Here is a 26,944-nt window from a genome sequence, read left to right as displayed (position 1 = left end):
CAAACAGGGCCCGAAATCCAGCAGTAGGCTTGGCTATCCAGCTGGAGACTCAGCGCTGGAGCTCAGAACGGAAGTTACTGGTGCAGGACTCAAAGCGGTGAACTTTTGTACATCAGCTCCAGCTGGGAGCAGAACTTCAGAAAGCAAAGCTCAGCCATTTGAGCTGTGCATGTGTCCCAAGTGACCTGCACTCAGAGCAGACCCAGAATGGAGCTGTTTCCACTGCTGGTCATCACTGCTTTCTTTGTAGCATCATTTCTGGGCTGCTTTGGTTGACAGCAGCATCTCCTCACACACGAGGGCATAGCAGAGGGCAAGAGGTTGGGCTGCTGCACCACATCAAGCCGCTACAGCAGCCACACTGCCATCACAAGAGCACAGCTGCACCATTCAGCATGTTTTGATGCTGCAAATAACCTGGCAAATGCCAAAGTGACTTCAAACACTGCCAGCTTACTTTTGAAAGGAACCAATGAACTTTGCGGGAAGTACCATAAGGACTATCATTGGCTCTTACGTATGTTCAGGCAGGGGATGGTTCATTGCCTTTAATAGTCTGAAGCTTTAAGTATGCAAATAGCTCTTTACTCAGTCTTGGCAAACAGCAAAGAAGAGACAAGAGCAACTATATCTAGACCATCTTGCAACAATTAAATGGCAATTTAGGACCTTTTTTTTTGCAGCCAATTTTATTTGAAGTTGGTTTGCTTTATTAACATTTGGATACTCTTCTAACACCTAATCAATTCAGACTCCGAGGTCTGCTTTTCAGAAAAGGAATGTATCTGCAATGCACCTGCATCCTTCTTACACCCTCCTGTCCCAGATTCACATTTAAAGTGAATTAAGGACATGTTTGGGGAAGATCAAAAATAGAAGTGCTTAGAGCAAGCTAACGATTGCTCTCTGAAATATAACAAACATATATTTGAACACATGCGTTTCTACACTGCGAATACAAAGACTGGAGCAGAAATATCCTCTCTTAGGGGAAGATATGCCATACGTCCTGGGGAGGTTTCCGTGAGTTTCGCTGAACCTAGCCACGTTAACTACACGCAAGCAGACTTAGTTAATTTTCTTGGGGATTTTTCCCTTGATATGGGAGTTTTGCGAACAAGTGCCGAATGCAACTGCCCTTTGACTGTCATTTTAACAAGCAGAGCCTCGCAAGCACACCCACGTCTGGCAGGCCGTCAACATCCCAACATGCCATCAGGGAAGTGGTGAGAGAGCAGACAGCGAGAGGGAGCAGCTCCCATATGTGGGGAGGTTAAATAAAGGAGGGCTCTTCAGCTTGGAAAAAGTGATGATCAAATAGCTCGTGGGATTGAGCACAAGGATCCATAAAAATCATGCCTGGAACAAACAGCACAAGAAGGGCATGTTTACTCACCATTTCTCGTAACACAAACAGCAGCTGTATGTGGTGAGAACATCCCGAGCAGGCTAAAGACAAAGACGAAGCACGTTGCCCCACAGTACATCATTAAATTAGGGAACTTGTTACCACAAGAAGTTGAGAAGGCCTGAGGTGTAAAACAGACCAAGAAGGAGTGAAACCAATTCAGAGAGGGTGGATTCACCAGTAACGATTCAAGATGATATCTGGATGTAGTTTTTTCTTCCTTCCAAGCTAATCCCAGACGGGAAGAGCACAGCAAGGGGACAGATCATGCCGTTCACACCCACTTCACGCAGTCTCTCCTAAGCGGCCGCTCACCTCTGCGCCAGTCCGCCCAGCATGCAGAAAGGCTCAACCACAACCCACGCCACCATGCCTGGCCCCAAGGAAGAAGCAGTCAGACCAACTTGTTCATCTCTTTTTATTATTTAATCTCATTTTATTAGTGTAAACACAACCCCCCCTTCCTCTCCCCACTATTAAATACAAACCAGGAGCACAGAGCAGCTCCTCAGTCGTTTTCTCCTTAGGAGACGCGCAGCCAAATCATCCGTCCTGCCCACCAGCCTCAGCAGTGCCAGCCAGGGTGAGGGCCAGGCATGGTAACCCCTGCCCCACATCGAGCGGAGCGGACACACCTCTTGAAGAAGCCGAGCTGCGGCTGCCAGCCACGAGGAGGGGCCGCAAAGGCCAGGCGTGTGTGCGCACAAGGGTCCCTTCTGCAGTGGCAAGGCAGCAAAGCCCCCGGGACAGGTGCCCACAGGGCAGCCCTGCTCTAGGCCTCTGAATTGGTGGCAGGGACGGCTCAAACCTCCAGCAGGAGGCTCTTGTCTGAAGGCTGCGACCTCCTACGTCCTATTGACACTACGAAGGCCGAAGCGGCCTGGGTCATGGTTCCCATGGGGAGCAGCTCATGGTAAGTGATTACAGCAGGATCCCCGGCTCCCCTCCAGCACTCCCTGCACCCACAGACCTGGGGCCAGGAACCCCCACCCCAGGCAGCCTGGAAGATTCAGGTTGCTGTCTCATTACCAAGTGGCATTAACTAAAACCAACCTCCTTATTGCTCTTTTGGGGTCAGACGTGTCCCAACCTATCCTCCCCCTACTCAAGCCTACAGCAGGCGCAGGGATATAGCTCTCCCCACATGACAGAGGCCAACGCTCTGGTCCTTTCTGTCCTAGTGTCCAAAGAGGGCCCAGCACAGGGAACCAAATGAGCAAACGAAGCCCTCTATCAGGGGGTCAGGGGAAAATGTAGCAGCTCCCCAAGCCCCAGCTGGTAATTCATCGCAGTCACAGCCCCACAGCGGGGGCCTCAGGCTCTGTGTGCCCTCAGGCTGAGGGGGCCGAGGGTGGTGCAGTTCACAAGACAAAGCAAGGGACAGAACAGTTCTGCTCCTCCCACCGGCCTACGCAGCCAGGAGCAAGAGCGACCGTAGTCAGCAGCTCTGGGATGAGAACCGAGGTGTCCTGGCTCTCAGCTCAGTAACTCTAACCCAACCTCACATGAGGGTCTGCAAAGACCACAGCTGCTCTGGAACAGCCCAGACAGCCCAGGCTGGGAGATCCCAGCCCTACCTGGGTAGCACCAGTGTCAGGGAGTCACAGGCTCGGGCACCAGCTAGCGGTGATCACTGCAGCCATGCCACGCTCACCAGGGGAGGAGGACAGATCTCGGCAGCAGAGCAGGTGGGGCAGGCAGGAGGCTGGACAGGGCCAGCCGCTCCAAGCCCTGGGCTCAGGTGCTGTTCCCCTGCTCCTGCTCAAAAAGCACCATGGCCAACTGGGAACGAGACCCTACACCCTCCAAGCTGCTCTGCACACAGCGGTGGTAGATCTCCTCACTGAGCCGGGGGTTGCAGGCCTGGTGCCGGTAGCGCTGCAGCAGAGCAGGCTCCACGGCCCGGAAGACGTGCAGGTTCGAGTACTTGATGAACATATCGTAGATGTCCAGGGTCTCCAATATGTCTTCATTCTCCTGCACATCGCCTGCCATGCGGGTGCGCGCTGCCATGTAGTCAGCATTGTAGAAGCAGGCCTCATGGAAGACATCACGGTCAAAGCGCCCTGCGTCTCGCAGCAGGTCCAGTGTGGCGGGTGGCACCTGGTTGTGGTAAGCGATGGCAGGGTTGTAGCCCTGAAAGTGGATGGGGAAGAAGACTTGCCAGTTGTTGATGGTGTTCATCCGGCAGCGGTTCAGGAAGTCAATGGTGACCTCTGTGCCCACGCCTGCCACAAAGAAAAGCGTGTCCACAGGGTGCTTCTTGGAGATGATGTCCATGACCTTGATTTGGGACGGTGCATCTGTCTTAACACTGATCCACGGGATCTTCACCTCTGCGTACTTGCGCTCATACTCGGTGATCTGGGCCTTCACTGGGGCAAAGATGTCGTTCTGGGTCACCTGCTGCGCCTCAAAGGGATCGTAGATGAAGAGGAAGGTGAGCACCGCATTCTCACTGTTCTCGAAGGCAGATGCTGCATATGCTTCCAAAAAGCGGGCGGCATGGTCTCGGTCATGGGCAGTGAGTGGAAGGATGACATTGATCCGGCTGGCCTCTGTCACATAAGGCATGGGGATGATCTCCACCTCGCTGAGCGGGCGCACCAGGTGCACACGCTTGGTGACGGAGCGGCTGTGCCCCTTCTGAGTGACCACTTCTACCTGGAGGTCCAGCGTGTACTCCATGCCACGTGTGGGGTCAAAGCGCCGGTACCCGTTCACCAGCTGCTGCTTGCGGATGTGCAACACTGGCTGGTACTTGCGGTTCAGCTCCTCCATGGCAGTGGCCACCACGTCAGCCACATCTGCCAGGTCCACGCCACGTAGCTCACACTTGGGGGAGCCGTCCACGCACGCATACACCTGATCTTCTGTGAAGTAATCCCAGCGCAGCACCTCAAAGCGGGTTTTTGGCTGGAATGGGGGAGGGATGCCAATGGGCCACGTGGCGCTGTGGTCCCCGTCTGCGGACAGACTGCTGGAGTTCTGGATTTCCAGCTGCAAAAGCAGAAACAGAGGAGTCAGAGCCAAAGTGGGCATAGGTATGGCTTCCAGTTCTTTCTGCAGGGCCCCTCCTGCTAACATATGATAATCAGAAATTTGGTACTGCTGTTTAGGACAGGAGCGGCTAAACAAGTTTGTACTGCTTTCAGACCGATTCCAGCAAAAGAGTGTCAGGCTTTCACCAGAACTGCACACAGAATACAATAAGCTGCTTTCATTGGCAAGAGCTGCACTTTGTCCCACCCCACCCTGAGTTTACTGCCAGATCTTGGCACACTGCCGGCCCAATCATCCCAGACTGCCACAGCTCCAGGATCTGCCTGGGTCCAAAGCTGCTCACAGCCTGTTTGGCCTTATCAGAAGTCACAGGCATGCGTTGAGAGGTCAGAATCACGCAGCTAAGTTCAGCTAGAGCTGAGAAGGATTCAAAAGTCCACACGGCCCAGACAAACCACCAGGCAGAACCTCCTAGTTCAGACCACAGGGACAGAAGCCCTAAGGACTGCTCTCTAGACAGCACTGTCACCACCGCAGCCACAGAAGCTCAGCTGATCCCACCCCAGAACGGTTCCAGGCCAGAAAGTCCTCACATTAGAGCAGAAAGGTGACCCAGAGAGGCTGAAAAGCCCATGGGGATGGCAGGAGGAGCCCAGTTGTCCCAACTAAGCCAGGTCTCACCTGGAGCTGCTGGATCTCCTGGTATGTCCTCTCCAGCTCCACCTGTGCAAAGTGCTTGTGCAGTCGGTACATCTGGACAGGGTCCAGCACAGGGTGGACTGTGAAAGCATTCTGGAAACGGGGGTCAGTCTCTCGCTCAGGGTCTACGTTCTTCCCCAGCTCAAAGTACTGGTAATGCAGGCCCTGTGTCAGCAAGGAGAGACATGTTACAGCTGGCCCAGACCTACAGTCCCACCCCACTGGTTACAAGCACAGCAAGCTCAAGGGAAAACAGCACACGAGGGCTGGTCCCACAGGCCCTGGGAGTGGGCAGGGCTGGTGAGACACTGCCCAGAGGCTTTGCTCAGCGCAGGGGAGGAGGGAAGGTGTGACAGGAACTCAGGCCAGGCTGAGGTGGCAGGGATCGAGCACCCTCACAGCCCAGCTCCATTGCAGGATCTACCTCATGCTCCTCAGCACAGTTGATGGCTGTGTAGTCAATGATGCAGCGACCCAGCCACTCGTCGGGCCGGGCACTCAGGATGTCATTGCGGCAGTTCTCCAGGTGTGGCTGCAGACGCAGCAGGAGGCTGCGGGACAGCAGGTACCCAAAGCCACCGTAGCAGTAGCGTCCCTCAGTGTCTCCGCCAATGAACTCCTCCGGGCGGCCCAGGTACAGGTGGGTGTCAATGCTGAGGTGAGCGACCAGGCGGCTGATGCGATGTGCTTCTGTATAGGTATCATCCTGCACCAGGAAGAACCAGTCAAAGTCACTCACATAATGGTCCAGCAGGTACTTGACGGTCTGGTACATGTTCCAGATGGGCCGCTCGTCACTGTGTGTCACCACTGTCATGCCATGGGGCACCTTGCGGCCCCGCGTGCCCGTGAAGTACACCAGGCGCTCCAGGCGGTGGGCCAACGTGCGGTTCACAGCCACTGCCAGCGTGTTCAGAGTGCTCTTGGAGGTCAGCACACCCACAAAGAGCCGCTGCCGCATCCCCAGCTCCGTGCTGATGTACCGGGTCCTGCAATAGGGAGAGCGTGTGTGACGCAGCCCACAATCAGGGCGCTCCACCACCATATCGGCCCAAGCCCTCCCCATCTCCCCCTGCTAGCACAGACTTCACAAAGGCAGCGAGGCTCAGCGTCCAGGCTCCAGTATTAAGAGCCTTTTGCAGAAGAGGGAGAAACTACTCCTAGGCTTGCAACCACGTGGACAAGATATTGGCGCAAGAAACCACACAGGGACCCAGAGGCTGTCAGGGACACTGCTAGCAGTGGGTCCTTGGCCAGAGTCACAGCAGAGCGCTCTGGTTAGGTACCCTGGTACCTGAGCCGCTACTCTGACCCGGTCCGGTCAAACAGCAACCCCAGCCAGTAGCCTACAGCTGCAAATCAGCCAAAGAGCTTTCCCAAGCCTGCTCTCCCTCCAAGGCCCTGCAGCCCCAGCACTGGCTCCATCCCCACCGGGACAGGGACATAGGCGAGAAGCCTAGATCCCCCACCCCATCTGAGATCACAGGAGACCTTCTCTTTTTGCTGTCATGACAGCCCAGCTCATACAAGAAGCTCACAAAAGGCTGGATGCAGCTAAAATAGGGAAACAGAGCAGCTGCATGAGGCAGGGCCCCAAACCTCCCCCACCCACACACCAGACACCCTACGCTGCTGCTAGTCCAGAGGCATCCTCCAACCTGGGACATCTGAGCAGGGAGCTGGGCAGAGAGGCACCTTCTCGCAGCCTTTCCCTTCGCATGGCTCTCTGCCAGGCAGGCCTCTGGGAGCCAGGAGAGCGATGCCTACGTGAGAGCCCATGCCACCCTCCAGGCAAGGGAGGGTCCAGGGCTGCGTGACCTGTGCCAGCCCCCAGGCAGGCAGTTCCCACGTGAAAGTGCATGGCCTGAGCCCAGCTGCCAGCATGGGGACAGCTGGGGCCCCCTCCCCACAGCTGCCCCCAGCTGCCAGACTCAAAATTACTTTCAGGTTTAATTATTCCAACGTGGCCCGGAGGCAGGAAGCGACCCCCCCCACCACACTCCCATGCTGCTGCCTCGCACACACAGGCCCCATTCAGCCCCCTGCTCCCTCTGTCCGCCCACCTCCTCGCAGGGACAAGGAAGCCCTTTCACTGCTGGCTCCATGTCATCCTGGGGCTGCTGGGACAGGGCACACCCAGCCCCAGGGCAGGTTGAGGGTTGCAGAGTGCAGCGGGACATGCCACGTGCAGCGGGACATGCCACCGCAGGACGTGTCCCTGTCGGGGTAGGACAGCAAGGAGGAAACAGGCTGGGGCAGGGTGTCATGCAGAGTGCGCTGCGGCCCAACAACTTTTGCACCACGGCAGCGCAGGCACAAGGCTCCTCTGGGCTGAGCGCCAGGAGGGAACAGCTCAGCTCCCAGCACTCGCAGGGACAGTGGCAGAGGAAGGGTTAAGGAGAAGGGGGAAGGAGGTATTGTATGAGCTCAGAAAATGGAGGGGAGGAAGGGAAGCAGCAGAGAAAGGCTCTCCAGCAGCCCATAGTGTTGTGAGAAAAAATCAAGCTGTAGATCCCAAGACAGTACCCCGGTAATTGCAGGAGCAGAGAAGCACCATGCCAGGTGCCCTTTGCCTGCTAAAAACTCCCAGCATATGTACGGGGGCAAGGGAATATCTGAGCAACGGCCAGAAACATGCCCATGCCTGCGCGCACAGAGTTTGACCTCAGCTATTCCCTCACAAAGCCCTGGTTAACAGTCCACAGCTCTTCCTCCATCTGTGCTGCAAATGAAAGGAATTAGCCCAGGCCCTGCTCCTGAGCCTGCCCAGCAACCCAGACCTCATTACTAAGTCACATAAAGCTCCCCATCAGCCTGAAGAAATCAGCTGCACACACGGACACAAGCAAAGCAGAAATGGGACAGAAAGCGGCAACAGGGAGTTTTGTAGGCGACATGGTGCCAGAGAACAGGAGCAGCAGGCTGCTTTCACCCAGCGCAGTTCGAGCAGGCTCCTCCACGTGCCCCCAAGGCAGCCAGTGCCCGCAGCGCCTGCACGGCAGCTCGGCCACATCAGGTAGCGGCAGAGCCCCTGGGACCAGGCCCTCGGCTCCCGCAGCAGGGCAGGATTTCACAGTTGCACGCCACCTTGTTAGAAGGTTTTCTGAGCTGGGTTGTCAGAGTCCTTTTGAAGCTCAGCAAGTCCGGTAAAGGATGTGGCACATTGGGGTCACTTCATTCCTGTTCCCAGCATGGGGCACCAGCCGGACAACAGCTCTTGCTGGCTATGGTTAGGGCAGGGCTCAGGGAGATCAAAAGCGGCCACAACCACAGCTGACAGGTGCCTTCTCTCCCACTTGCTAGCTCTCCCTCTACACCCCTACACAGGCCACAGAATCACACCACAACTCAGACAAAGCCCCCCAGACTCCCCTCAAGCCCTGGGCTGGGCATGCCAAATCTCAGCCCAAGCTGGAAGGATCTCAGGCCAACAAGAGGGCCAGTTTACATTAGACAACAGAGCTGCAAGTAGCAATAAGGGGTGAAGAGTGCTGAGGGCAGAGCCCCACCACCACACGAGGGCTGCACAGAGCAGTTCGCGCCAACCCCAGGCTAGGGCAGCAGCAATGAGCAGGCGGGCAGGCTCCGGCAGCGGGCTGGCTCCCAGCAGGCAGCCGTGGCACAGTCAGATGCCTCTATCGGAAGTTATTATTGCAGAAGGACTTCCTGAGCAGCCGGGAAACAGCCCTACACTTTCCTGTCGGAGTTCATACAGGATGGCCGTCTGCCACTCGGCAGGGGGCAGCTGGCCGCTTGGCTTCAGGCAGCCAGCAAGGGGCACAAGGAGGTGGCGGGGGGGACAGGAGGCATCTGGCTGCTTCATGCAGGGTGACCAGCCACTTAACGCAGGGCAGCAGGGGGCAAAGAAAAGCTGATCGCTTGGCGTGGCTGGCCAGCAGTTTGGCATGGGGCTACGGGGTGCACGGGGGAGCTGGTTACTAAACACAGGGCGGAGAGCAGGGAGCATGGGGCAGCTGACTACTTGGCATGGGGTGGGTAGAGGGGGCAGAGGGCAGGAAACGTGGGACACAAGGCAGCCGGTCCACGGGCATAGGGCACAAGGCAGCTGCCAGGGGTGGCACAGTGCAGGCGGCATGGGGCACGGGGCAGAAGGTGGGGGGCAGGGGCAGCACTGGCACAGGGCAGCTGGGTCTCGGGCAGGGGGCAGATGGCGTGGCGCACAGGACAGCCAGCTGCTGGGAACAGGAGAGAAAGGTGGGGGCACAGGGCAGAAAGCAGGGGGTCACCAGCTGTTGGGCATGGGGCAGAGAGCAGGGCAGCCTGCCCCTTGGCATGGGGCAGACGGAGCAGGACAGGGAGCAGCCAGCACAGGGCAGCCAGCTTTAGGGGCAGATGGCGGGGCAGCCTGCCCTTGCCATGGGGCAGACCGGGGGGGGGGGGGACAGCTGGGGGGCGGGGCGGGCAAGGGGGCAGCCAGCAGGGGCAGATGGCGGGGCAGCCTGCCCTTGCCGTGGGGCAGACCGGGGGGGGGGGGACAGCTGGGGGGCGGGGCGGGCAAGGGGGCAGCCAGCAGGGGCAGATGGCGGGGCAGCCTGCCCTTGCCGTGGGGCAGACCGGGGAGGGGGGGACAGCTGGGGGGGGCAAGGGGGCAGCCAGCAGGGGCAGATGGCGGGGCAGCCTGCCCTTGCCGTGGGGCAGACCGGGGAGGGGGGGGGACAGCTGGGGGGCGGGGGGGGCAAGGGGGCAGCCAGCAGGGGCAGATGGCGGGGCAGCCTGCCCTTGCCGTGGGGCAGACCGGGGAGGGGGGGACAGCTGGGGGGGGGCAAGGGGGCAGCCGGCAGGGGCAGATGGTGGGGCAGCCTGCCCTTGCCGTGGGGCAGATGGGGGGGACAAGGGGGCAGCCTGCCCGTTGGCAGGGGGCAGCCAGAGCGGGACAGGGGCCCAGGGCAGCCCCCCCCCGCCGTTGGGGCCCAGAAGACCCCCCCCGCCGCCCCCCCCCCCGCACCTGACGGCCTTCTTGGCGGCCCTGCCGGGGCTGGGCGGGCGGTAGGGCACGACGCGGGGCTCCCAGCTCTCGGCGCCCAGCCCGCCGGGCACGGCGTTGGGCCGGCGGGCCGCGTTGCCGTTGTGGCGGCCGCCGTCGAGGCCGGGCCCGGGCCCGCTGGCGGGGCCGCCGGCGGGGCGCTGGCGGGCGGCGGGGCGCAGCGGCGGCCCGCAGGGCTCCTCCACCCAGGTGACGCTGAGCAGGCTCAGCGTGAAGCCCAGCGACACGCCGATCACCACCGGGCCCGCGGGCCGCAGCACCGACAGCACCAGCGAGAGCCGCATGGCCGCGCCGGGCCGGGCCGCGCCGGGCCGCGGGAGGCGACGGGCCGGGACGCGCGGGCGGGGGCGGCTCCGGCTCCCCGCGCTCGGCGCCGCCGTCCGACGTGTCACCCCGCGGCCCCGCCCCGCGGGCCGACGTCACCGGGGGGCGGCCGCCCCCGGCCAATGGGCCGCTCTCGGCGCGCTCCGGCCGCTGCGTCACTGCCGCGCTCGGCGCCCGGGCCAAGGGGAGAGGGAGGGAGCGGCGTGGGGGCGGGGCGCGGTTGCTAGGAGACCCCCGCGGCAGCCCCCCCCACACACCCCCTCCCGGGCTGTGGGGACCCGCGCCTGCGGCCTGGGCCGCGCCCGGGCGGTGCGCGGCCGTGGGGCAGGGGACAGCGTATGGCCGTGGGGCAGGGGCAGCCATGAGGCAGGGGACAAGCCATGTTTGTGGGGGCGCGGGGACAGGGCCCAGCCATGGGGCGGGAGACAGGGCCTGGCTGTGAGGCAGGGAGACAAGGCCCGGCTGTGGGGCAGGGGACAAGGTCTGGCCATGGGGCAGGGGACAGGGCCTGGCTGTGGGGCAGGGAGACAAGGCCCGGCTGTGGGGCAGGAGAGAGGGCCCAGCTGTGAGGCAGGGGGACAAGGTCTGGCTGTGGAGCAGGGGACAGGGCACAGCTGTGGGGCAGGAGACAAGGCCCGGCTGTGAGGCAGGGGACAGGGCCTGGCTGTGGGGCAGGGGACAGAGCCCAACTGTGGGGCAGGGGACAGGGCCTGGCTGTGGGGCAGGGGGACAAGGCCCGGCTGTGGGGCAGGGGACGGGGCCTGGCCGTGGGGCAGGGGCAGGATGCAGCAGAGCGGATCGCCTTCCCCGGCAGCACAGCCCGGCGCCAGGAGCGCAGCTGGCCCCCGGGCTCGCTGCAACGCCCTGGCCCCAGCGCCAGCCAGCCGCTGCCCAGGGCGCGGGGGGCCGAGGCCAGGCCGTCGTCCGCGGCTGGCACGACCCGAGCCTGCGTTTCTGCGCCAACCCCAGAGCGTCACGCGTGTGTTGGGCCCAGGCGAATGCAAAGCGCAGCTGGGCATTTACCTCTCAACGTGACATGTCCAGGCCACTCCGTGCCTGGGGACGCCACTGCCCTGCCTCCCCAGAGCCCAAGCAGCTGGTCAGAGGAAAGCCTGGCAGGCGCTGCCTAGGCATTGCCCGGGGAAAGGGTCCCGAGCTCTCCAGATAAATTCACCCCTCAGAGCAATCAAAAGGCTGCTTTTAGTCCTTTTTTCTATCGTCACCACAAGAAGGAGGGAGCAGCGACTGGAAGGGAGGTATTAGCGCGTTCCTGGGCGCTGCGAGGCCACAGAGGACAGCTGTTTGGAGGAAGGCGTGATCTCCATGCCGCTTCCTTCAGAGACTCAGGAAAAGAAGTTGTGGGGCTAAGCCAGAGGCTACCAAAAGCTTTATGCATAATACTGGCAGAGCTGCTGCAGGAGCCCTTCTGTTTCATCGCTCTCGGAAACTGGATTTATTCAGGCTGCCCAAAGGCCTCTTTGGGAAAACTTTGCATTTTCACTGAGTACTTGCAAGTTGGGCTTTGAAAGGAGGGATGCCCAGAACGGATGCAGCAAAGCAGCCTGTAGGGGGGGCAGATAGGTATTTGCCTGGAGCGGGGCAGATAGGTTGCTGCATAGCAGCAGAGAGAGTTCCTGCAGAGAGGAGCTTGCCGAGATCCAAACGAAGCCCTCAGGACTTGGCTTGGGAACACAACATCTGAAGAGATAACGGAATGAGTGCCCCAGGGAAATGGGGCAGGAAGCAATAGAAACAGCATGTTAGTTTTTCATGTCTTGAAGTTATATGTTCAGCAGATGCACATGTAACCTTCCAGCTCAGAAAGCAAATTTGTTTTATTTTTGGTTCAAATGGAACAGGAGAAAATGTCTGAGCTGGTTTAACCGCAGATTTCTCCAGGTCAGTGACATTTGGCTCCCCTCTCCCGTGGCTTGGGCACAGCTGATTCTTTGTTCCTGGAGCTCAGCAGATGCTGCGGGAGAGGCGTCTTGGGGGGCTCGGTGGCTGTGCGCAGAAGCTGCTTCCCCATTCATGAGGCAGCTGAGCTGCCCAGCCCAGACAAAAGACACAAGCAAATTCAAGGTGGTCTTAACACACCACATTCCCCTTTACAGATTGCTGTTTGTGGGTCTTCTTTCGGGAGTCTAAACTGTTTTCTCTTCCTCACTAGGCTCCTGACGCAAGAGAACTGCTAAAGTAATAGTACAAAAGGCCACTTCACCTAAATGTGCATGTTACTGTTGTGGCACATAGATGGCCTCTTCATGAGGGACCTTGCAGACCGCACGCACCCTGCCCGGCTCAAGCAAAGAAGCTCTGCGCCTCCTCAGAACAGCCAAGGGGAACGGCAATGCCCTGCAAAGACGTGGTGCTGGACTTAGCACGCACGGGAGAAGCAGCACGGGTGTCCAAGGAGGAGATAACTGCTGTGACTGTGATCACAGATCAGCAGGGTGGCTGATTCCAAGGAGAGGAAGACATCGAGGCAGCAAAACAAGCACTGGGGACTGCAGAAAGCAGCTGGGCGCACACAGACCTTAGGAAGGAGGCATGCAGGAGCCCAAGCAGTGGCTGGAAAATTCTTTTGAAAGCACAGTGGCAAACTATCCCAAAATAGAAGAAAGGAGGCAGACTAGTAAGAGATTAGAATGGCTATGTCAGGAACTCTTTAATGACCTGCGGGTCAAAATGGGACCAAAGAAAACGAACGAAAATGAGGTCAGGGAGGTGTAAGGAATAGCAGAAGGTGATAAGAATCCAATCACAAAAAGTGAAGTGGAAAATGAATTACCACCGACATGCTACAAAACTGTAGCATCCATATGAAGTCACAATGAAAGGAGCACACCACTGATAAAAAACCCCGGCAAAACTTGTGTTGTAAGACTGGAGGACAGCTATGGGCAGAGTTGCGGTGGTTTTTCATAGGCTGAATTCTTTTCTGTGACTTGGGTGTTAGAACAGCTTATAAAATGTGCCGCTGACACCAAGCTGGCAGGGCTTGCAAAGATTTTGAAGGGCCGATTACAATTTAAAATGATCTTGATAAACTGGAAAAAATATTCAGAATTAGTTAGGTGCTATTCAATAAACACAGGGCCCAGCACTGCACTTACCTAGGGAAGGCAAGTGCCAGGACGCACAATAGGGAACAGCTGTCCAGGGAGGCAGTACTGCAGAAGAGCAGATGCAGTTGTTACGCCAGGACTTCCAGAACAATAAGATGAGGGGGAAGGTGACTAAAAAGATACCTGAGTGCCAACTCCGTTGTCAGTATTACCGTGATGTGGCAAGGGTAACGATCAGCAGAAAAACCCTGAGTTTGGATGAAAATCAGAGAATGGGATAGGGGAAACAGGGGTGCCCCGAGCTGTGGTTTCTGCTCTGCAGTTGTCTGCAGATCAGAGAGCAGACTGGTGGCCCATACTGACACCACCCAGCATGAGAGTGCCTCCAGGTGAGGTCTGATGCCCATCCCCATTCAGAGTTACCCACCGTACAGAGCCCTAGGGGAGACAGAGCACATGCCACAGAAGCAGGCTTCTGGCAGCACAGATAAACCACATCCTTGCACACGAGCAAAACTGCGACACCTCTCTGTCAGGCAGCACCAGAGCGTTTGCTGGCAGTGCTGTGCTGCTGAGGCGGTGCAAGTTTGGGGCTCGCAATACAAGAAAAACATCAACAAACTTGAATGAGGTCAGCAGAGGGCCACCGAGATGCTCAAGGGGCTGGAATATGTGCCATATGAGGAGAGGCTGAAGGAACTGGGCTTGTTCCGCCTGGAGAAGTGATGGCTTCGGGAGGACCGAAAAGCAGCTCTCCAGTACCTACAAGGACATTATCATGAAGATGGAGCTAGACTCTTCACAGTGGTGCACAGTGGGAAGATGAGAGACAAAAGGCATAAGTTGAAACAAAGGAGGTACTGCCTGCTTATAAGGAGAAGCTTTTTTGCCGTGAGGACATCCAAGCATTGGAAGAGGTTGTCCAGAGAGATTGTGCAGTCTCTGCCTTTGGAGGTTTTCAAGACAAAAGCCCTGAGCAAGCTGGTCTGCCTTCACAGCTGACACTGCTTTGAGCAGAAGGCTGGGCTAGGGACTCTGGAGGTCCCTCCCAACCTGAATTATCCTATGACCCTACAATGCAAATTATTTTTGTGACTTCACCACCAGAATATTGCGGGGTAGACCAGGCCACAGAACAACAGAGAACATCAAGAATAAATCCGATCCAGGAACCGGCCCCGGGGAAAATTTGCAGCACACAAGGAGCCTCCGGCATGTGAATGACTGCAGGGGCTGCAATGTGAGCAGTCTGAAGGGGACACAGCACTGGGCCTTACTGAATAAGGACAAGGAGGTGGACCCATCCTTCCAGTCTGGACCAGTCTTGCCAGCCCATGGCTCTGTTTCCAGCAGCCTCAGAGCAATCAGGGCTCTCTGGATTTACTCTGGACAGCCCTTCGTTTCCTCTGCTCCGTGGTGAGCATGAAGCTGCCAAGCACAGCACGCTGCAAAGGACAGGCAGTCGACCGCTGTGCTTACAGGATCCCTTTCCCGGCTTTCATTTTCGCCACAAAGAAGCCTGTTTTCATCAGAAAGCAGTTGGCACCATCCCACCCCCCCAAAGATACAGGATGCTCATCCAAGTTTAGCTCATTCTCATAGGCCTTTTTCTCTTGAATGGGCTAACACAAGGAAGAGGCAAAAGCAGTCACATGGACAGCAGTTTAATAAAGAACATACAAAAACTATAAACAGAAGGAACACGATTGGACTAGGAGACGCCAGAAGGGAAAAGATGCAGAAGTAAGAAATGAGCAGAGATTTTCCATGGACAAAGGCCAGAAAGCAAGCTTGATCATAAACAACCAAAGCCTCCTTTGTTTTCTGTGTACACAGAAATATGTTAGAAATACCTATATTTGATTTTTCTTACAGAGAGATCCCAGACATCCCATGAGAGATAGTGGTAAGAAGAGAGAGCTTTCATTCTGAAAGTAGTCCTCTTGATCTGCGCTCGTGCTCAGCTAGGGGTTCGGATTTGAAGAAGTGCTGAAGTCTTTAGAAATAACGTTCTGAACTCCAGAAAACTGGACTGAAACGCAGCGGGGAGCTCTTGCACGGGGACAAGGGACCATCCTCTGCAGCTGCCCCGGACACCTACGCCTGCCCCCTTCAAACACAGGCCTTGCAGCCTGTTGGGGCCGTGCCCCCCACACGCGCCGCCCCTCGCACAACGCCCCGGTGCACGTGTGCCTGCTGGTTCTGCCACCCCGGTGCAGCCCCGTGCCTCCCGGTGCAGCCCCGTGCCTCCCGGTGCCGCCGCTCCGGGACCCGCCCCCACCCGCCCCCGGGTAGGCCCCGCCCCCTCACCGGCTAGGCCCCGCCCCTCACCGGCTCGGCCCCGCCCGGCGCGGTGACGCATCGCGGTGACGTCAGGCGGAGCTGTCCGCTCAGCACCGCGCGCCGCGGCCGCGCCGCGACCATGCGCGGGGGCCGGGGCCGGGGCCGGGGCCGGGGCCGGGAGCGCCGCGCGCCGCGGGGCCGCCGCCGCAGCGGGGCCGGGAGCGCAGGTGGGAGCGCGGCGGCCACGCGCGGGGGTGCGCGGTGCACACGGTGCAGGGGAGGCGCGTGGCGTGCACGGGGGGCAGGGTGCATGGAGTACAGGGTGCAGGGGGGTGCAGGATGCATGGAGTACAGGGTGCAGGGGGGTGGTACAGGGTGCAGGGGGGTGCAGGATGCATGGAGTACAGGGTGCAGGGGGGTGGTACAAGGTGCAGGGGGGTGCAGGATGGGTGGACTACAGGGTGCACGGCAGTGCAGGATGCATGGAGTACAGGGTGCAGGGGGGTGGTTCAGGGTGCAGGGGCTGCAGGATGCATGGAGTACAGGGTGCAGGGGCTGCAGGATGCATGGAGTACAGGGAACAGGGGGTGCGGTGGGTACAGGGTGCAGGGGGCTGCATGGGGATGGGTATACATGGGGTTTGGGGAGGCTGCGTGTGATGCTTGGGGCTGGACGATGTGTGGGGCTGGAAGGTGCAGGGGCATGGAGTGCCGGGAGCCTGAGGGCTGCAGGGTGCTTGTAGGTGCATGGGACAGAGAGTTTGTGGGGCTGGAGAGTGCGTATGACTGGGGGTGCGTGGTGCGTGGGGTAGCCCGGGACAGGGCTATGTGCAGACAGGGAGGTGTGGGGAGCGCGGGACATGTGGGGTACACGAAGTAAGAGTGTGCACAGTGGCTGAGACAGGGGGGTGGCCTGCACAGGAGCTGGGGAGCACACAGGAGACCTGGTCCCTTGGGGAAGGGGTTACCTAGGGACATTGTGAGGGGGACATGGGGGCTCTGCAGGAGAAAGGCTGTGATGGGACTATGGGGGAGACTGTGGGCAGAGGAGGGGCAAGAGGGTGCAATAGGGTGCCCCTCTGGGAGGGAGGGCCAGGAGGGTTTAGGGTCTGTGAAGCCAGCAGTGTGTGTCTCTGTCGTGGAAGCTATGGGTGGTGGATACCCTATGGGGCAGGGGTATAGCTAGGGAAGGCTCTGGGGCAGTGCGGCACAGGGACAGGGGGCTCTGAGGTGAGGGGGCCTCGGGCTGGCTGTTTGCCCCCCCAGACCGTACTGCGGGCAGTTTGCCAAGTTGCTGGGAAGGGAGGCCCACGTGTCGCCTCCAGCCCCCCGCCACGAGAGAGCAGGGCAGGAGGAGGACACAGGGCAGCAGCCCGGAGAGGGGCACGACTGCCCCCGGAGGAGGGAGAGCCGCCACCGCCCGCCTCCTGCCAGGCCTCGGCCGGGCCTTGCCCAGGCCAGCGGGAAGCGGGATGCTCCCAGACCCACTCTGCATTTCCGGCCGCCTGGCTCCCGCGCTGCCCTGGGCCCCGGAGCGGTTCCCCACCGCAGGGATGCCGCAGGCAATGGCTGGGGGGGAGGATTGCTGCCAGCACCCCGCGGCCCCTCGCCGGGCCGCGCCGGGCCACCCGCCGCGCTGCAGTGGGGCCCTCCCGCGCCCCCCGCACCCCAGGGCCAGCAAAGCCGCAGCCCCCAGCTCCTGTGGCCCGTGCCGGGCCCAGCACGGGCACCCTCGGGTGCTCCTGCACCGTGGGGCACCGCCACGTCCCCCCGGGGGCCGGGCTCCAGGCTGGGGCGCCCCAGGGACCCCTAACCCCAAACAAAGAGAGGGAGGAGCGGCCGCCGGCTCCCCAGCAGGCCTTGCAGAGGCGTCGCCTAGCAACGCCCGGCTGTCCTCGGCTCCTGCATCCCCGGCGCGCGCCGGATACCGGATACCGGGAGCGAGGGGAGCAGGGTCCCGGGATGTGCCAGATACCAGATACTGGGAGTGAGGGGAGCAGGGTCCCGGGAGGCAGCAGGATGGCGGGAGCGAAGGGAGCAGGGTCCCGGGATGCGGCAGGATGGCGGGAGCGAAGGGAGCAGGGTCCCAGGATGTCGGCTGTGCCAGTGGTCCTAGGGTGCCCTGGCTTTGCCCGGGGTAGAGGCGTGGGGATGAGGGAGGAGAAGGGGGTCGGGACCCCATGTGTCAGCGGGCTGCACACCACCAGGGTAATTAGCTAATCTGCCCTGATCCCCTGTATGTCACAGGCTATTAAATTTCAGCCAGATGCCCCTTTGTTAGACCTTGGGAGAGTGGCCAGGCCAAGCCAGAGGGACAGCTGAGGAGCGAGGGCGTCCCCGGGCAGGGGCCAGCAGGGATGCCCATGGCTCGGTGCCCTGGCTGGGCAGGGGAGCTGGACCGCGGGGTGAGGGCAGAGCCATGGGGCAAGCAGGGCCAGGGCTGGAGAAGTCCTGCCATCCAGGCACCCCCCCGATCCACCGGTCCATAGCCATGGGTCTTGCCATGGAGGAGCAAGCAAAGATTGCTCTCCATGGGGGGCAGCCAGGAACAGTGCCCCGAGCAGAGGCAGGAAGGAAAAGGCAGCAACCGCTCGGGCAAGGAGGTGCTGGGAGTTGGAGGGACATGGCGCTGCCTCCCTGCTGACCACCCTGACACCTTGGTTCAGCTCTGTGGGGCAATGGGGACACGCTGCAGCTCCCAGTCGATTGCGTGATCCTCTCTGAGGGTGTTGGGGCTCTGGGCGCCTCTCCGGACACAGGCAGGATGCACAGGCTGCAACCTGCGTCTGAGCCAGACCGCGCACAGCCTTTCCCCCCGTCGCTCCCTCTGCTAATAGGATTCTTTCATTAGGAGCTTTTCTGCAAACTGCCAGAGTAATCTTGAGGGCAGAAAGAGGATGAAGCACTGTGCATGCCCTTCCACAAATAAATCCTGCTCTCAGCTGCCTGCACCCTTCCCTGCTCCCAGGAGGGAGCTCTAGGGGAGTGCTGCAGACCGTGCACCCCTGAGAAAGTGGATCCCTCATGCTGTCCCTGCAAATCCCTCTGTCCTGGCCCATGTGGCACTGGCCCATCGCCGGAGCGTGGGACAGGCCAGGCAGTGGCGGGGGGGAGCTCCTTGCCAGGCCTGTAGTGGGGTTGAGTTCTGGTTCCCGCGTCCGGCTGTCCCAGGACAGCCACTATGCGTGAGTATCCCGCTTCCCGGAGAGTGGCAGCCGGGCTGCCTCGTATCCCCCGGCGGGATGTGGCCTGGCCGCTGTCCAGTCCCTGGCCCCATCGCCTGCTGCTGCGGCCTGAGGGGTGCAGCTCTCCACGGCCAGGATCCCCTTGCAAGAAGAGAGGGACACCAGTCCCACAAGCTGGCCAGACCCAGGGCACGAGCGGGGAGGCAGGCCCTGAGGCACAGGCAGGGTCCTGTGGTGGTGGTGCCGACGTGTCTCCAGACCCCGCGTTAGCCCACGCGTGCACCCCCAGCCCGGCAGTCTCCTGCCGGCGAGGGGGCCCTGAGTCAGTGCCCGGCTCCCAGCTGGTGCCTGCAGCAGCCAGACCTAAATGTTTCAGCTAGACCTGACAGTTTGGGATTGGGTTGAGGCTGTTTTAAACTCCGTTGCCTTTGCCTGGCCCCTGCGGGAGGTACAGTGGAGCCAGCCTGGTGGCCACAGCTGACTTGCCCTCCCTGGCGCTGCTCAGTGCTCCTTGCCTGGGAGGAGCCCAGCCTGGGGGCAGGTAGGGCATGGATGTGGCTGCAGGGACTGTGTGGGGCACGGCTCTGCTATGGGGTGCTGTGCCATGCTGGGCTTGCTATGGGGCGCTGGGTAGGGCAGGACGTGGCTATAGGGTCCCTCAGCAAGGGGACGATGGGCTGTAGGGTACAGCAGGGGCACTCAGCTATAGGGGCACTGCGCAGTGCAGGACACAGCTATAAGGGCATCGCAGGGTGCAAGGTGCAGTTGCAGGGGCGTCGTGCAGTGCAGGACTTGACAATGGGGCACCAGGCAATGCGGGATGTAGCTATAGGCCCCCCTCCTCAAAAGGGCAGGGGGCTTTAAGATGTGGCAAGCACGCACTTCTGGGGTACTGCACAGTGCGAGATGCAGTTATAAGGGCGTTATACAGTCAGGACATGGCTATAGGGTCCCCTGCAGCGGGGCACATGGCTATAAGGTATGGCAGGGAGGTGCTGAGCTATAGGGGCACTGCACCATGCAAGGTGCAGCCGCAGGCAGGGCAGGCTGTGGCGACAGGGGTCTTTGGCAGGGGGCAGCAGGCTGTAGGGTGTGATGGGGGGCAGCAGGTTACAAGGTGTGGCAGGGAGACACCCAGCTACAGGCACCCTGTGCAGTGCAAGGCAGGACATGGCCGTGGGGGTGCGGTGCAGTGCGGGGTGCGGGACGCAGCTCGGGGAGCAGCGGGCAGTGGCTGTGATGGGGGGGCAGCGGCTGTGGAGACAGCAGGCGAGCAGGCAGGTGGGGCTCTGGGGTGCAGCGGGGTTTGGCAGGAGGGTGCGGGGGGGCTGGGGTAGGCAGGGCAGCGGGGCCGGTGGGCCACGGCGGGCGGCGATGCCGAGCCCGGGGACGTGGCGGAGGGGAGGCAGAAGGTGGGTAAGTGCCGGCGCCAATGAGCAGGCGCTGCGCTCCCCTAGCAACAGTGCCGGCGCCAATGGGCGCTCAGCGAGCTGCCTGCGCCGCTGCCTAAGCCGGATTTACCCAGGGTGCCCCTTTCCGCAGGCAGGATCCCCCAGCCCCAGCTGCAGGGCTGGCTATGGGTCGAGGGGGGCACGCAGCAGCGCCTGCGGCCCGCAGCCCTCTGCACCCCGGGCCCCTGGCCCCGTGCAGCGCCCCGAGCACAGCCCCCAAGGGCGCTCAGCCCCACTCCTTCCCCTCTCAGGGCTGCCGGGCAGGTGGTGTCTGCGCCCGAGCCGTGAACTGCAGCCAGCCGAGTGCCTCTCGCGGTGCCGGCCCCGGCCCCGACCCCGCTGCACAGCCAGCAAGGGCGGCCCCGCTGCAGCATCGTGCGTCTTCGCTGGGGCAGCCAGCGCCAGCCCGTTGCTCCCAGGCTTTGCGGTTAAAGTCCAATCCTGCTTAAGATACTCGCGCAGGGGCAGGGAGAGGCTTAGGCTGCGAGAGCCCCAGCACTCGCCCTGCCTTCGGTGCTGGCTCCCCCGCTTCCCGGGATTAGGTGCATTGCTGTGAGCCTTCCCGCCGAGCCCTCCTCCGGCAGATTTGTCCTGGCTTGCCTGGGCTGTGTTTTCCTCAAGCTGAAGGGACGTAGGCGGCTAGAGGCAGAAAGACTTAGTGGAGGTGGAAGCTCGCACCCAGGAAGCGCCCATGAAAGACAGACTGGTGCAACCGGTGCCGCTTCCCTCCTCGCGCAGCGCCGGCTCAGCTCCCCTTCCCTGGCACCCACCAGCGCTGGAGCGGCGCTGGGAGCGAGCGTGGGCATGCGGCCAGTCATGCAGAGCTGCTGAGGCAGCGGGACAGCGCACCAAAATCCCCAGGCCGGAGCTGGGAAGGAGCTGTGAGGAAGCAACACACAGAGACAGGGAAGGCCGGCGGAGCTAACTTCAGCATGGGATATCAGCGGCGGTGCAAATCTGATGTGTGCTGCTGCAGGAGGCATTCGTTTAACACCCTGGCAAAGGCAAGGCTTGCTTGGACATTAGAGGCTGGAGCTGGAGACGGGTTGCTAGTGGGGAGCCTTTGCATCCGTGTAGGCTCCGGTGTCCCTAATGCAAGGGAGCTGAGAGAGGCAGGAAGGCAGCAGGCAAGAGAGGGAGGGCAGGGAGCCTACCGGAGCCGTGAAGGCCACGGTAACCGAAGCCGCGCGGGTTTGTCTGCCATCGCCACCAGGCTGTACAGCTGGCAGCAACAGGCTCTATTATTTCAGGTATTTCTAGCAAACACAGAGAGGTGCTGATGTAGGGCCTCGTGCGGGAGCCTGCTGCCGGGGACGCGAACTGCCCCTGCCCAAGGAGGGGTCTGTGCAGCGGCGCGCTCGGTCTCTGCCCTCTTTCCTGCCCCTTCCCCGGTAACTCTTGCTGGTCTGTTTGGTTTTGCGACCAGGGCTAAGCCCTGAGCTGACTGCTCTAATGTGGCACTTGGGAGGACAACACTGGCACAGGGACAGCTGGTCACAATAAACCGATCCTAAACAAACTGCGCCTGGAAATGAACCACGGGAACAAAGAGAGGCTGGAACAGCCTCCAGGTCGGAGCGGGCAGACAGCAGATTTAATTAGGTTTTAAGCTGGAGCTGGATCAGTCTTTGCGAGAGATTATGACCTCTCCGTCTGCGGAGGCGCTGAAGGGGCCTCGGCGACCTCCTGCGCGGCGTCCCGCGTGGAGCGCTCGGCAGGGCGAAAGCTGTCCGCTTTTGCGTGAGCTGGGCTCGGAGCCGTCGGGGAAGGGGCAGCCACCGGCCCCAGCACCGGCGAGGGCTGGGTCCTCTCCAGCGCCCCAGGGAGGTCAGCGTGGGAGGGCTGCATCTAGTTCGGGTGCCTGCTTTTTTAGAAGGACACTCGAAGCTGGAGTGGGAATGAAAAATAGCCAGAAATATGATTAGAGGATTGGAAAAAATGCCTTGCAGTACAAGCTTTAAGAGCTCAGTCTGTTTAGCCTATAAAAATAGAAGATTGAGGGGTGACTTAATTACAGAGTATAATTACTTCACAGGCAGAAAATACCAGGTAGTAGAAGTCTCTTTAATCTATCTGGCAGAGAACGGATGAGAGGCGTGAGAGCCAGGGGCAGGAAACTGAAGCTACAGACACACTGTAAGGCTCAGCATCTTAGCAGGGAAGCTCCCCACAGATGGGAACAGGCTCCCCGGGGACAGGACGTCCTTCTGGACACCCTCCCGGGAGCTGGCAGCTCCTGGCCTACGCCAGGGGAGCAGCACGGCTCTGCAGGCTGCACTGGCGAGGTCGGATGAGGCTATTCCCCTCTTCCTTTTCTTCTCAGCTGAGTAGCAATGGGGCCAGGGTGGGTTTTCCTGGGGCTGGGTACAGAGCCTCTTGGGCTCGGAGTATCTCTGGTTGTGACTGCTGCGGTTCAGGGCTGCTGGGGAGAGCTGCTGGCTTGGCGCCTGCCTGGGTGCTTCCATCCCACTTCTCCCGTCCTTCTCCCCAGCTGGAGCAGGTGCTGGGGCGCAGCTTTGCCCACAAGCGATGGGGCAGGAGTGGAGATTTTGAAGCCTCTTCCGGGAGTCCCCAGAGCCATGACTGCAACTGTGCAGACGCTGCGTTTCAAGCTGCTGCCGCACGACACGGGCCAGGAGTGGGCACACAGCTGCCAGCAAGAAATCGAGCGTCGCTACCAAGTGGTGCCCTCAGTGGTGTGTGCCATGTGCTGCCTCTTCGGGATCATCTACTGCTTCTTCGGTGAGCCAGGCTGGGGCCCAGCTGCACTAGGAGAGGCCGATGGAGGAAATGGTGGTGGGAGGCAGGGCATGGGGAAGGTGGGGGGGCCCGGCTGGGAGCAGCAGCCCCAAGAGCAGGGCATACACCCACTCGAAGGGAATCAATTCTTGCCTGCTCAGCAGCAAGGAGGAGGGCCAGAGGAGCACCACAAGGGGTGGAAAGTGTGGCACTCGCCCTCTCGTTCAAGCAGAGATCCTGTGCCATGGGGCTGGCTGTGCCCCCACTGGGCATGGCTTCCTCCCTGGGCACCGACTGTGGCCATCTCTCCATAGGCTACCGCTGCTTCAAGGCTGTCATGTTCCTGACAGGGCTGATGTTTGGCTCCATCATCATCTTCATGCTGTGCTACAAGGAGCGGGTGCTGGACACACAGCTGAGCGTTGAGGCCTCGGTGGGCATCGGGCTGGGCATTGGGGTCCTGTGCGGGCTGGTCACCATGCTGGTGCGCAGTGTCGGCCTCTTCATGGTGGGGCTGCTCCTGGGGCTGTTGCTAGCGGTGGCCACGCTGGTGGTGATGGAGCAGTTTTATCACCCGCCAACAGTGTGGATCCCCATCGCGCTCCTCCTGGGCGTGGGGATGCTCTTCGCCGTGCTCACCCTGCAGTGGCAGCGGTTCTTCACTACGCTGTCCACCGCCGTCTTCGGCAGCGCCATCATGACCGTCACTGTTGATTACTTCATCGAGCTCTTCCTGCTGGTGCAGTACATCTATGAGCGCATCAAGGTGGCCCCTGCTCGCCCCGTGTGCTGGTACAGCTGGGTCATCCTGGGTGTCTGGCCACTGCTCACCACGTTGGGTGTCCTGGTCCAGTGGAAGGTCACAGCTGAGGGCTACTCCCACACTGAAGGTGCGTGGGGGACTTGGGGATGACCAGGGGCTGGGGGAGATGAAGGTGGCATGGGGTGTCGCTGGGTGCAGGAGCTGGGGAATTCAGGGCTAGGTCAGGCGCTCCCAGGGCTTGGATTTGCACGCGCAGTTAAGGGGTTTGCATGATGGGTGGGCTCTGCAGCACCCAGCAGGGGACCAGGGCAAGGGGACACCTGGCCATGTGTGGTGCAATGCCAGGGACTGCTGTCGGTCTCATCTTCAGGGTGGAGGGAGGCTCAGGCTAGGGTGCTGGGTGAGCTGAGGACCAGGTGGCTGGTCTGGGTGCAGGGAGGATTTCAGGCTCTGGCTGGGTCAAGTCCCCGTGCTCACGGGCCCCCTCTGCCCTGCAGTGATCATCAGCCGGCAGCAGCGCCGCGTGCAGCTGATGCGCATCAAGCAGCGGGAGGACCGGAAGGAGAAGAAGAAGAAGCGGAGACCCCACCACCCGCCGCCCCACCAGCACAAGGCCCACCCCCCCGAGCCTGCCTACCGCCGCAAGCCCAACCCTGTGCGCCGCTTCGATGGGGACGTGCTCTCCCCAGTGAGTCCCGCGCCCAGGGTAGAGATCTCGCCAGGCCTCGGCCGGCCCTTCCTTCTCCGTGCACGGGCTGTGCGGGCGGGCTGGGAAACAGCGACAGGGGGCAAGGCCGTACCAGCAAGATGGGGCAGCTCAGGAAGGGCTGAGCTGCAATGTGCCCAACATGGGGCCACTTTAGCCTTTGCAAACAAGTGAAAACCAGCAGCCAAAAGCTCTGTGGCCATGTTACAAAGCGGGGGGCAAGGCACAAAGTATGCATCCAGAGAAGGGATGGGGCTGCGCTAAGGGACGGGGGGGGAATGGAGGATCACCTCCCCGTGGCAGCCAGCCTGCAAAGGGCCAAAGTGCAGGGTGGGGTGTGGCTGGGGAGGCTGACTGGCCAGCACCCACCCGGGGAGACACCCCTGAGTGGTCACAGGGCCATGGGCAGGATAGAGAGTGGGTGCTGGAGGGTGGGCTGGCACCACGTGCCAGGGCCTTGCTGCATGAGGCTCGCTGAGCTTTGCTGGACGCAGCTGGTCTCTTCCCAGCGCGCTTTTGGGAGCCTTTTGGCAGTGCTGGGGTGGACAGGACTGCACAGGGTGTCAGGGCAGGTGCCGGGGGGCTGCAGCAGAGCTTAGGGCTGGCTGGAGTGGGATGGGATGGGATGAGATGGGAGGGGAAGGAGTGTGCTGGGAGCAGGGACCCCCTAACTTCCCACTCCTCCTCTCTCGAGCAGAGCTACATCCAGAGTTTCCGAGAGCGGCAGACGGGGCCATCCCTCAACAGCCTCATCGCCAGCTCCCACGCCGTGGTGGACCTGGACTATGACTGCAGCTCCACCGTGCCCCTCACCACGGGCTCTGGGCCTGCCGTGCGGGTATAACCCAACCCAGTGACCTCGAGTGACACCAGCACCCCAGCCTGCTCTGACAGACCCCCTAAGACATGTGGGCCTGTTCCCTCAGCCCCAGATGACCACATCTGGCTCAGGGCTGCAGAGGCTGCGGATGGAGACCCTTCCTGGGGGAGCATGGGACTCAGCTAGACAAGCCCAGGATGCCAGTGGGGCCAGAGGTGCTGGGGAAACCCTCCAGCAGGGACTCAGCCCAAGGACTGGGGACACATGGACTCTGCTGGGGCAGGGGGCTCCCACAGGTGCCCCAGGGCTCCCTGAGCCCCGGCAGCTGCGTGTTTCCCCCTGGTCTGGGCACGCTCATCCTGCATCCCAATACCTCCATCCCCATGTTCGAGCCCCCTTTCCCGAGAGCAGCTCCCTACGCCTGCCCCCACCCCACCGCACCCCCACAGCAACTCCCCAAGTGCCTGTACCCCATGTCTCTTCCTGAATGAGCAGGTCGCCCTTGGCCCTCCGGTGATCCCTCCCTGCATGTGTGTCCCCATCCCAGCCCTGCCCCCAAGCAGCTCCCAGCTCTTCTCCTAGGCAGCACCCTCCAATACCTGTCTTCTCTGCCCTACGCACCCTCCCTGCCCCCCAAGCAGCTTGCTTTGTCCCCCACTTTTCCTGGGCTGAGCCAGGGCTGGTCCTGGGGCAGACGCTGCCTGGCCCAGGCTGTCCCCAGGGGGAGGACCAGGGATGCTGCACCAGGGACTCCCGCTTGCCCCCGTGCAGGGGAGCCGTGAGGAACCCGTCCCGGCGCCCGCTTGGCCTCTGCTAGCGTGCGTCCAGCGTGACATGCCGCGTCGCAGAACCGTGACACAGGTTCTCCCTCTTTCGATGGGATACAGGGCACTGGAGCGCCAGCCTTCGGGCAGAGGCTGGGCTGCCTCAGGGATGCGGGGACTCCTGCGGCGTCCAAGGCCATCGCTGTTTTGCTGGCGACTGGATTTTATAGTGGACGGAGGGACCCCGGGGTAGGGCTGAGCCTCCAGCCAGGGCAGCACATCTGTGGGGCAGGGCAGGAGCCCCTGCCCAGAGCACCGCTGCGGGCAGAGGCTCCCGCCTTGTATATATTTCTCTTGCTGTGATTTGTATTAATTTATTACGGAGCGAGCCAGGACCTCAGGCTGGGAAAGGCCCTTCCCTTCCCCGCGGCCGTGCCGGGGAGCGAAGCCAGCCGAGACGCCCCCAGCAGCGCTCAGCGGGGCCGGCCGGGCTCAGGCGTCGCGGCGGGTCCCCAGCTCCCGCGGCCGGGGGGGTCCCGCCGCCCCGGGAACTGCATGCGTCTGCCACGCGCCACCGGCTCCACGGCGCAGCGCCGCCCTCCCCTTTTCAGTCTCTTTTGTAAATGTGCCAAAACGCTGCGGAGGCCACGGCCGCACAGTAAAGAGCCTTTCGGAGCCCGGGCTGCCTGGGGGCTGCGGGGCGGCGGGGGACCGCGGCAGCGCGGGG

General features: G+C 61.1%; 2 protein-coding genes across 3 annotated transcripts; one reads left to right on the top strand and one right to left on the bottom strand.

The window, feature by feature from the left end:
* Window positions 1-1,816: 1,816 nt before the first annotated feature.
* CHPF (chondroitin polymerizing factor) lies at window positions 1,817-10,414 on the bottom strand. The gene is made up of 4 exons (XM_068948824.1): window positions 10,077-10,414; window positions 5,535-6,099; window positions 5,093-5,275; window positions 1,817-4,408 (listed from the first exon to the last, which is right to left on the bottom strand). The coding sequence occupies exons 1-4, from the start codon at window positions 10,397-10,399 to the stop codon at window positions 3,146-3,148; spliced, it is 2,334 nt and encodes a 777-aa protein (XP_068804925.1). The 5' UTR covers window positions 10,400-10,414; the 3' UTR covers window positions 1,817-3,145.
* A 10,308-nt stretch (window positions 10,415-20,722) lies between these two features.
* On the top strand, window positions 20,723-26,890 carry TMEM198 (transmembrane protein 198). Of its 2 annotated transcripts, none has more exons than XM_068948822.1 (5): window positions 20,723-21,429; window positions 22,917-23,167; window positions 23,479-24,054; window positions 24,425-24,633; window positions 25,331-26,890. In XM_068948822.1, exons 1-5 carry the CDS (start codon window positions 21,386-21,388, stop codon window positions 25,475-25,477), a joined length of 1,227 nt encoding a protein of 408 aa, XP_068804923.1. In that variant the 5' UTR covers window positions 20,723-21,385; the 3' UTR covers window positions 25,478-26,890. The 2 variants fall into 2 exon arrangements, with proteins under 2 accessions (XP_068804923.1, XP_068804924.1); XM_068948823.1 differs by having other exon boundaries at window positions 20,742-21,429; window positions 24,425-24,615.
* Window positions 26,891-26,944: the final 54 nt, after the last annotated feature.

Source organism: Struthio camelus, chromosome 6 (genome assembly GCF_040807025.1).
Source record: "Struthio camelus isolate bStrCam1 chromosome 6, bStrCam1.hap1, whole genome shotgun sequence".
Taxonomy (NCBI): Eukaryota; Metazoa; Chordata; class Aves; order Struthioniformes; family Struthionidae; genus Struthio; species Struthio camelus.
Note: the sequence above shows the minus strand (reverse complement) of the source record. Positions and strands in the feature narration are given on the sequence as shown.

Bases quoted from the DNA above. Each gene is read 5' to 3' on its own strand.
- CHPF (XM_068948824.1), bottom strand. From the start codon at position 10,399: ATGCGGCTCTCGCTGGTGCTGTCGGTGCTGCGGCCCGCGGGCCCGGTG. The intron at 5,276-5,534 runs GTAGATCCTGCA...TTGCTGACACAG, and splicing joins ACTGTGCTGAGGAGCATGAG to GGCCTGCATTACCAGTACTT. The intron at 4,409-5,092 runs GTGAGACCTGGC...CTGCTTTTGCAG, and splicing joins AGGAGATCCAGCAGCTCCAG to CTGGAAATCCAGAACTCCAG.
- TMEM198 (XM_068948822.1), top strand. From the start codon at position 21,386: ATGTGTGCTGCTGCAGGAGGCATTCGTTTAACACCCTGGCAAAG. The intron at 24,055-24,424 runs GTGCGTGGGGGA...TCTGCCCTGCAG, and splicing joins GGGCTACTCCCACACTGAAG to TGATCATCAGCCGGCAGCAG. The intron at 24,634-25,330 runs GTAGAGATCTCG...TCTCTCGAGCAG, and splicing joins CAGTGAGTCCCGCGCCCAGG to AGCTACATCCAGAGTTTCCG.